This window comes from Myotis lucifugus, unplaced genomic scaffold, assembly GCF_000147115.1.
Source record: "Myotis lucifugus unplaced genomic scaffold, Myoluc2.0 scaffold_2056, whole genome shotgun sequence".
Classification (NCBI taxonomy): Eukaryota; Metazoa; Chordata; class Mammalia; order Chiroptera; family Vespertilionidae; genus Myotis; species Myotis lucifugus.
In genome coordinates, this window is record NW_005873104.1 from 23,434 (window position 1) to 33,795 (window position 10,362).

The 10,362-nt window shown below is 53.7% G+C and overlaps 1 protein-coding gene across 1 annotated transcript in view; it reads left to right on the forward strand.

The window, feature by feature from the left end:
• The window catches only part of LOC102418658 (SEC14-like protein 3), a 10,063-nt gene extending 4,405 nt beyond the window's left edge, over positions 1-5,658 (forward strand). Inside the window, exons 3-9 of the mRNA XM_023748897.1 lie at positions 870-1,035; positions 1,638-1,698; positions 2,554-2,637; positions 3,441-3,547; positions 3,923-4,062; positions 4,163-4,332; positions 5,415-5,658. Of these exons, the coding sequence (XP_023604665.1) occupies positions 870-1,035; positions 1,638-1,698; positions 2,554-2,637; positions 3,441-3,547; positions 3,923-4,062; positions 4,163-4,332; positions 5,415-5,536 (850 nt within the window). The 3' untranslated portion in view covers positions 5,537-5,658. The remainder of the gene's footprint in view (positions 1-869; positions 1,036-1,637; positions 1,699-2,553; positions 2,638-3,440; positions 3,548-3,922; positions 4,063-4,162; positions 4,333-5,414) is intronic.
• Positions 5,659-10,362: the final 4,704 nt, after the last annotated feature.

A 10,362-nucleotide genomic window follows, 5' to 3' on the forward strand; every position in this document is an offset into this window, starting at 1 on the left:
CGGATCATCATAAATAAGGGTTGCCAAGATTCGGTGAGATAATGCAAGTATACAGCCTAGCACACAGGGCCTAACATCTTTCTCAACCATGCCGGTTATTGTTACTCCTGCTGACTCATGGCCCCTGCTGTTTCGTGTATCTGGATCAGACTACCCCCAGCACACACACCTGCCTGCCACGCTTCCCCCGGCTCTCTCGTATCTAAGCTTCAGGTCTCAACCTTAGATGTCACCTTCTCTGAGGCCCTCGTCTGGGCTAACGTGTGTTCCCACAGCTCCCACGCTGTCCCACCCCAGCACGCATCTCAGGACCATGATGACCTGGTGGCTTGTCCATCTCCCCAACCAGACTGTGAACTCTTTGAAGACAACAGTGTGGGTTATTGAGCATTTTGTGTTATGCTCTCAGTATCTGGCACACAATAGGTGCTCAGTAAATATCATCTGGACAAATGGAGGAATGAATGAATGGCAGTATGAATGGGTGGGTGGATGGGTCAATTAATGGATGGATGGATGAATGAATGGAAGGATCAGTTAATGGATGCATGGATGGATGGATGGATGGATGGATGAGTTAATGGATGGATGGATGGATGAGTTAATGGATGGATGGATGGATGGATGATGAATGGATGGATGGATGGATGAGTTAATGGATGGATGGATAGATGATGGATGGATGGATGGATGATGGATGGATGGATGAGTTAATGGATGGATGGATGGATGGATCAGTTAATGGATGGATGGATGGATGAGTGGGTGGATGGATGGATGGATGGATAAATATATGCACTGTCTTGCTCATTCATTCATCTGAGGACAGAGTAGGGGGCTGGGAGAAACCCTGAGGTGTCATATGCTAGCGTCACGGTGCCCCAAGTCCTGAGCCTGCACCCTGAGCCTGGGAACTGGTCCTTGCTCTCATCCTTGCAGCTGGGGAAGAGGATTGATACCATTGTGATGATATTCGACTGCGAGGGCCTGGGGCTGAAGCACTTCTGGAAACCTCTGGTGGAAGTGTACCAGGAGGTGAGGAGAAAGCCCCATGGCGCCCCTGCGTGGTTTAAGGACCAGCTCGGCTTGCTGTGACCCGGCTGCTCACTCACAGCCAAGATCTGGTCAAAGGTGGTAGCCTCCCGGGGCCCCAGCATGCGACTCAGGACCCAGAGACATGCTTCCTAGAAGGCCCCGCAGGACAGGCCTCGGGACAACACTGTATGGAGACCATTGGGGCGAGTTTCCTCCATGGCCTCCCCAGCCCTGTCACCCCCAGCTCTGTGAATTGAGCAAGTTATTGGGGATAAAGATAGTCTGCATTTTGGAGGGATACACGGATACTCCGGCGAGTTAATATGTAAAGTGTATACACTGCGCTTGCAAATACTGAACATTTACTAGTAATAAATAGTAGTCATTATTATTACGATACTATCATTACTGTAATCTTACTTCAAATGATTATTATGATATGGTTGCAATAGTCTGAGGTGAGAAGTTCCCCTCCAAGGGCCAGGTGAGGTGATGGAAAGGAGGGGAACGCTCCCCAGCTCTCTGGATTGCAAAGGCGGGGGGTGGGAGGGGTAGGGAGAGATGAGGTGCGGGCTCTGAGGGGGTCTTTCTTGGTCCCACAGTTCTTTAGCCTCCTTGAAGAGAATTATCCGGAGACGCTGAAGTCCCTGTTCATTTTGAAAGGTGTGCGGCAAGTGACTTTTCTTTTTCCTCATCTGTACCCTGGGGATGAGAATAGCGCCTTCTTCCCTGGGTTTCAGGGGGACAGGTGGGTTGCTTGGCTGCATGCAAATCACTTAGAATGCCTGGCCCAGAGCAAGCGCTCCCTACATGGAAGCTTCTGTGGTCGGCCTCACCGCACAGGAGGCAGCTCCAGCCCCAGCTCTTTCAGGACCCCCTCCCCCCAGCTCTCCTGCCTCATTGATCTCTCCCTTCCTAAACTGCCTCTGGCCTTTCTTGTCTGCTGCCTTCTGGGGCCACCAGTTGTCCTGTGTGTATTCATCCTGTTTTCCTTGCTGGGTTTTCCACTCCTTGAAGCCTGGGGCCATGTGGATGATCCCTGGGTATTTGGGTGGTTGTCATTTGAGTGGGTGGAGGGAAGGGTGGATGTATGTTTGATGGTTGGCTGGTTGATTGGTTGTTGATTGGTTAGTTGGTTGGTTGGTTAGTTGGTTGTCTAGTTGGCTAGCCAGTTAACTGGTTGTTTAATTGGCTTGTTGGTTTGATGATTAGCTGGTGTGTTAATTGGTTGTTCGACTATTAGATAGGTTGGCTGATTGGTTGGTGGGCTGGTTAGACAGTGAATTTATTGGAACTTTGTTGGCTGATTGGTTGATAGACTGGATGACTGACTGAATGGTTGGTTAGTTGTTGCTTGTTGGTTGGTTGACCAGTTGGCTGGATGGTTTGTCAGGTGCAGGGCATTGAAGTTTGCCGAGGCAATTCATGATTCCGCCATATTGTTGGCTATGACTGTTATGGAGAGGGTGGGTCGATGGAACTCTTTTCTCCCCATTATCTTTGCTTGTATCTCTCCAGCCACCAAACTGTTCCCTGTGGGCTACAACCTCATGAAGCCCTTCCTAAGTGAAGACACTCGCAGGAAAATCATAGTGTTGGGAAGTAAGTAGTCCTAGTTGCATCCCCTGAGCTTTGTGCATGAGCTTTGGGGTGAGGTGGCACCATCACTCCACCCAGAGATCCACACATCACCTCGAGGCAGAGACTCCTGTTTCTCAAGGGTGAGGCGGGTCTTACACTGTGGCGTCTCCCCAGTGACCTCTGCCTCATTCCCTGTTATTGGTGACTAAGGCTTTCACGCCTTCCTCCTTATTGGTTTCAGTTGGTTGCTAGTCAACCTCTGGGCTACGGGCCTCAGTGTCCTTTCAACTCTCATCATCTCAGTACTTCTAAAGGCAATTTGGGCTTAGGAAAATGAGGAAAAAGAGCAGGAAAAGGAGACGTGATTCAGAGAAGGGAGGCTCAGCCAGAAGGGACTGGATAAGTAAATAATGCATGCACTTGATAAATGATTGGGCAGCCATGAAAAATGATTTGCTGTCATGGGAAAGGTCCTTAAGCTTTTTAAAAAGTTGATTATAAAGAGGTGTGACTAGTTAAAAACAAGGTACATTTCTAGAAGATACATTTCTGTGAGACAATTAAAGAACTCTTATTCAATGACTGGAGACTCTCAAAAATGTGCAAACCCATCAGCCAAGGGGAAAACATGTTTCCATAGCAACACGATGCTGGGAGACTCTTCCTGCAGCCTGAGGCCTGGGAGGCTGGGGAGTGGCCCTGGCAGCCGAGCTTCTGTGTGGTTTCTCCCTGAGCTCAGGTCCTCCTGGTGGGAGCGGGGGTGGGGGAGGGGGGGCAGGTTCCCTTCATGCCCAATAACTGTCCTTCAACGCCTCTGACCCCAGACAACTGGAAAGAACGTTTGCTGAAATTCATCAGTCCTGAGGAACTGCCTGTCCAGTATGGGGGGACCATGACTGACCCAGATGGGAACCCCAAATGTTTAACTAAGGTACAGAGACCCCCTAAGACAGGGAGGGGAGGGGAGTAGAGCTGAGTTGCTTTCTCACCCTCTCATTCATTCCACAAATGTTTATGGAGACACCCCTGTGAGCAAGGTGTGGAGCCACACAGGCCCAGCCCTGCCTTTCAGCAGCTGTGCAGGCGAACAAGGAATGAGGACATTTTGGCCAGGAGGGATGAGCTGGAAAAGGAAGTTCCCAGAGGAGGCCCTGACCCAGCCTGGAGGGTCAGGGGTGGGGCAGGGGAGGACAGGATGAGCAGAATACTTCCAGGAAATGGTGAAAGCATCTCGGGCAGATGTACCAGCATGAACAATGCAAGGGCTGGAAGCTGGGAGCCAGCCCATCCCATCCTATGTCCGCAGATCAACTACGGTGGGGAGATCCCCAAGTCCATGTACGTGAGGGACCAGGTAAAGACTCAATACGAGCACTCCGTGCAGATCAGCCGCGGCTCCTCGCACCAGGTGGAGTATGAGATCCTGTTCCCGGGCTGTGTCCTCAGGTAGGGACAGGCCACTGACCCACCCCTGGCTGGGGACTAGCCCCTCGGGGACCCCTCAGACTGAGCGGTAACTCGTCCCTCGTCCCCCACCCATATCCAGGTGGCAGTTCTATTCGGATGGGGCAGACATCGGCTTCGGGATTTTCCTGAAGACCAAGATGGGGGAGCGGCAGAAGGCGGGGGAGATGACGGAGGTGCTGCCCACCCAGCGCTACAACGCCCACATGGTGCCGGAGGACGGGAGCCTCACCTGCTCCGAAGCTGGCGTCTGTAAGTGCGCCCCAGCCGGGACCCAGCTCCTGGAAGCTGCCGTCACCTGTCCCAGGGTGTAGAGAAGGAAACAGAAGGAAACAGAGGGGCGCTGCCCCAGGCACACAGCCGAGGTTAACCCCATTCATTCACAAAGCTGCTCATTTGGTTCATCCTCACCCGAGGATATTTTTCCATTGATCTTTTAGAGAGAAACAGGGATGTGAGAGAAACACATCCATTGGTTGATTGGTTGATTGGTTGATTGGTTGCCTCCCGCACGGCCCCTACCAGGGCCCGGGCCTGGGAGGAGCCTGCAACCAAGGTATGCGCCCTTCCTTGACCGGAATCGAACCCAGGACCCTTCAGTCCGCAGGGCGACACTCTATGCCCTGAGCCAAACTGGCCAGGGTTTGAAGCTGCTCATTTGGTCCACACCTGTGTGCACCAAGAGCCAGGGACCCACGGACCCTACAGGGGTTGAGAAACCTTGGTTCCCGGGACACAGGCCAGGGGTGATGGGACAGGTGCAACTCTCCCCAGGAGGAAGCTGAGATCAGAGAAGTCAGTCAGCTTGTCCAGAGCCGCACAGCCGCGTGCGGGGCCAGGTTGCCACCTCAGCCTCGTGCTCGCCGTGTAACCTTGGGCGAAAGTCTTTCCTGCCTGGACCCTTGGTTTGCACTCACCTGTGAAGCAGAGATTACAAGCCCTGCTTCTTGGGGTGCCCGTGGGGGAGGCAGAGGGCATGTGCAGGCTTGGCCCAGAACCCCAGGGGCCGGGAGGCCTCTGATGGCCCCCCGCCAGCCCCCATTATGCAAGCATCCAGGTGTGAAGACAATGGGATGCCGTGGCCATTGTTCTGGTTGCCAGTCTGTGCAACTAAAGCCAGGCTGGACACGGGCCAGCAGGAGGTCAGCGTCTGTTTACAGGCCCTGCTCAGGGGTGGCCGTTCCCATGGGGAAGGAAACAGTCGTGGTGGGAACTTGGCTCCGCTCGGCAAACACAGGAAGGGGGAACACAGCCAGTCCTCCCCCGTGGCTGGGGCAGGGACACAGGAGTGTCAAGCCAGGGCCAACCACCTGTGTGTCCCTCTGTCCCCCCAGACGTCCTGCGCTTCGACAACACCTACAGCTTTGTCCACACCAAGAAGATCAGCTTCACGGTGGAGGTACTGCTCCCAGACAAGGGCATGCAGAAATACGACGAGGAGCTCACCCCCATCTAGGTGCTGCGTCGCTGCACAGAGATCTCTGGCCCCCCGTTTTGCCTACATATCTCCTATCCTCCCGCCAGAAACTGATCATTAGTTCTCCTGAGCCTGACAGTAATGAGTAGAGAAGGAGCCGCTTTGGGGGAAGATTCAGATGCTGTGGTCACATCAGGAAAGGTATGAGAGCCACAGCCTTGGAGGAGGCCAATGCTGCAGAAGAGAAAGAAGCAAGGGTCAAAGCAAGATGTAGAGGTCACGGAAACCCAAGAAGTAGAAAAGCAAATCTCCTACCCTTTGCCCCCACATCTCCTAAGTTGCTTGAATTTCTTTCCTAAGAACTAGGAGCCTGGCCAGCGTGGCTCAGTGGTTGAGCGTCGACCTATGAACCAGGAGGTCACGGTTCAATTCCGGGTCAGGGCACAGGGCTAGGGTGTAGGCTCGATCCCCAGTGGGGGGCAGACAGGAGGCAGCCAATTCATGATTCTCTCTCAGCATTGATATTTTTATCTCTCTCTCTCCCTCTCCCTTCCTCTCTGAAATCAATAAAAATATATTTAAAAAAAAAGAACTACGAGCAATTTGGGTTGGAGATGTATCTAAATTTTTTTTTACTTCTACTCCCTGTATAGCGGATGTATGTAAGGAGTACAACTTCACAGTGTGTCCTTGTGAAGTTGAACGGAGATAGGGAGCAGGTGATCATGGACAGGCATGAGGGGAAGGCGCCTGACTACCCGGGCAGATTTCAGCACCTTGGACAGGAGCAGAGCTCTGGAGGGGGATGGACTATCCTGGAGACTCAGGCAATCAGCCCCCAGATTTCTGGCAGTGGCTGCCCCCTGGGGGGTCGGTAGGCGATGCTCCCATGAAGACTCTATCTGATTCAGGGTGCAGAGCTCCCCCGTCCAGCACTCCCACCCTCATTTCTTTCCCTTGGAACTTACAGATGTGTTTTAAACAAAGGGACTTTCCTGGGAACAAAGGAAGTCATATCTGACCCTAGCAGCTGTCTGGCGATAATAATGATAATGATAATGATAATAATAATAATAATAATAATAAATAATAATATCAGAGCTATCACTCAGCGAGTGCTCTCTGTGTACCACACAGACTGCCAAGTGCTTTATGAGTTTAGCTTGTTTCACTCTCCTGCCTCCCCCGGGGCCGTTCATCGCGGCCACCTGATGGACAAGGGAACGAAGGCTCAGAGAGGTGAAGTCACTCACCCAACATCACACAGCTGTTCTGTAGCGGTTCCAAAACCCAAGGTGGGTTTTTTTTGTTTGTTTGTTTGCTTTTTCTTTACTCCAAAGACATTGCTCTTAATTGCCCCATAATACCACTTCTCTAAGGCCCTTCGTGTACAAAGAAGGAGAGAAGGAGTGGCTTGTTTATTCTAGACCTTCTAGTAGACGTGGCCTGGAGGTCACCATCTCCAACCCACGTCTGTGGGGATAGGAGGTGTTATGCCCATCGGGCAGCTGGAGCAATGGAGACACTCATCCAAGGAAACTCGCAGAAGGCCAGGCAGGGCTTGTGCCCCAAAGCCCAGCATCCTGCCCCTCCTGGCTTGGCCTCTGGGAAGCACAGACCCCTGACGCCCACCTGAACTCTGTGCTGCGAGTCAGGGACACAGACATGCTGGCTTGAGCCCCAGGTCCTGAGCGTCGACCTACGAACCAGGAGGTCACAGTTCGATTCCTGGGCAGGGCACAGGCCCGGGTTGCGGGCTTGATCCCCAGTGTGGGGCATGCAGGAGGCAGCCAATCCATGATTCTCTCTCATCACTGATGTTTCTCTCTCTCTTCCAGTCCTTTCCTCTCTGAAATCAATAAAAATAAATTAAAAGAAAGAAAGAAAAAAGGACAGCCAATGTTTGTGGCTCGCCCTGTGAGCCCCTGCCCTGGCTGAATGCCTTCGCGAGCCATTTCTCCCGTAATCCTCACGCTGCTTCGGGAGATCAGTACGTAGAGTTGTACGTGAGGAGACCAACGCTCAGCCTGCGAGTCGGATCTGCCCCCGACGATGCAGAGAGCTGTGGGCTGGAAGGCAATAGTCAGGGGATCAGTACTGGGCTGGGGGAGAGGTGAGGTGAGGCAGTGGGAAGGTCAAAGGCTATGGATGCTCTGTGTGAGTTTGGGCCAGTGACTCAGACTCCAGGAAACAGGGACCTAACCAGGATGTGTTTGCCAGGAGTAAGTGAGCCACACACATCACAGGAACACTTAGCACAGGGCCTGGCCCATTCTAGGAGCAGTTCAATAACGCTGGGAGCACTTTGAACCAGCGGACATGGGCACCTTGGGAGATGCTGCCTCCTGGTGGTGATGCTGAGCATTGCGTGAAAGTGGACACGGAGGGACCTGACTCCCAGCATGCTCTAAGGCGGGGGTTCTCAACCTGTGGGTCGCGACCCCTTGGGCATGGGTTCTCAATCTGTGAACCCACAGGTTGAGAACCGCTGGCCTACAGAGAAGCTGGGAGCTGCCCAAGGCCGTGCGGATGGCCAGTGGCAGAGAGACAGCCTGAGTTTCTGGCTTCTCTGGTCCTGGAGGGCCCCTCTGACTAACTAGATGGGAAACAGGCAGAGCTCAAGGGGGTTGCGACCCACAGGTGAGAACCCATGACCAAGGGGGTCGCGACCCACAGGTTGAGAACCCATGCCCAAGGGTCGCGACCCACAGGTTGAGAACCCAATGGTTCTCGCTCATCATTGGTGTTTCTATCTCTCTTTCCCTCTCCCTTCCTCTCTGAAATCAATAAAAATATATTTTTTAAAAAAGAGCAAGGGGGGGAAAAAAGGAGACATATGTAATACTATTTGTAATACTTTAAGAAATAAAAATTATTATAAAAAAAAAATAATAATAAAAAAGAGAAAGGACCTCCAGATCCAAGGAACCAGAAAGGACAGAATAGCTGGAGTGAAAATTGGGGGTGAGGTTGTGAAAATTGGGGGTGAGGTTGTGCAGATCCTGATGCAGGAGCCCGGGCTCGGTTCTGGACGGTTTCAGAAGCAGTTGGCAAATAGAGAAGCTTGGAGGGAGGCACGCCAGAGCCGCTGCCCTCATGCTGGCCTGGAGGGGAGAGATAGGAGATGTGGGGGTAGAGCACTGGGGACAGAAGCGACTGGAGGGAGAGGGAGCAGCCAGGGAAGAGAGACAAGGGCCTGAGCCCGAACATCAGGTGCTGGGGCAGCAGCCACAGGTGGGCGCCCAACCTGGAGCAAGGGCTCCGGACAAGCAGGGGCTGCCTCCCAGGCCCTTCCCTTCTCCCTACCCAGCTGCCTCTGGAGAGGGAAGAGCAGACCCGGGCTGGGTCTGATCTGTGACCCTACAGGCTCTGAGGCCTCCCCTCCCAGAGGCGTGGGTGCAGGAGGCTGCAGCGCCAAGTGGACGCCCAGGCATCTGCAGGGGGCGCTGGTGGGCGGGGAGGGACCAGAAAGGCCCAGCGCTGGCCACGGCGAGTGCCACCTGGCCCGAGCAGTCAGCCCCCAGCCCTGCTCTCCACCACCATATCCCTGCTCATCCCCACAGGAAAGAAGAAAACGAAACTTCTCGAGGATTTATTAGACCAGGGCTGTCTTGCCTCCTAGTGCCCCGGGAATGGGCTGGCCAGAGACTCAGGCCTCAGGGTCCCCCACCGCGGCACCCCCAGTGCCTGCTGCTCCTCTGTCCAGCCACGCTGCCATGGGGTGACTTGGCTGAGCCTCTGGGAGTCCTGGGTCCCCAGCTTGCCAAGTGATCGTGGCCATATTCCTTGCCCTCCCTGGGCTCAGTCCCCTTCTCCTCCATGGGAGGATGTTGCTTTCCTGCCAAAAAGCCAAGGCTGGGCCCACCCAGTCGCACTGCCACTCGGTATCACGAATTCTGGGGTTCGGGGCTTGCCTCTGAGTCACTGCGGCGGCTGCTCCTTGAGGCCTTTGTCGTTGTTTTCATCCAATTCACACCCACTCAGGTGCCAGGGCCTTACGACCCCAAGGAGCCAAGCACTGAATCCCCAGACAGGAGGAGGAGGTTGGAAAGCAGGGAGTGTGCCAACCCCCGGGCCAGGTGCCAGGCTGTGGTCAGGAGGAGCTGGGCTTCTCCACTGAGGGGTAGATCTTGCGCAGGCTAGAGTCCAGGAGGAAGTCCACTGACCTGTGGGGCGAGGGAGGGTGATGAACAAGTGACCAATGGGGGAATGGGAGGCAGGAGGTCAGGGCTAGGGGGAAGGGACTCTCTGGACGCAGGGCACAAGTGCCATCCAAGTGGCAGCCATCACCCTCTTCTTTATTCCGTTAGGACAACTGAGGCACAGAGAGGGTACAAGACTCACTCACGGCCTCAGGGTCAGCTGTGTTCCATTGGAGAAAGACTCCTCCCACTCCATGTTGGTCTGGTTCTAAGTGCAAGCACATGACCCAAGCCTGGCCAATCAGAGAAGGGCAACTGGCTCAGGGGTGGATACCCAGTTTACAATGGACCAATGACAGCCTTCCTTGGGATTTTTGCTGTCACTAATAAGAAGATTCCCATGGGGCTTGCTAAGCTGGTGGGATGGAAGCTGGGAGCTGCTGGGGGCCATCTCTGCTCCCATGAGGGAAAAGTGTGAGTGAAGCCAATATGGGGAGGTGGTGGAGGAAAGGGCAGCAAGATGGGGAGACCCAGACCCCCTAATGACATCATTTGGGTGCCTAGATCCAGCCATGCCTGAAAGCAGCAGCTTAATGACTTTTCAGTTTCACAAAACAATTCCTACTTCTTGTCACTAACACCCTCCAGGTGCACTGCTCCCGCTGCTTCTGGTGTTTTGTAACACTACCTTATTATTTTTTTTTCTGGGAATTAACTAGTCCT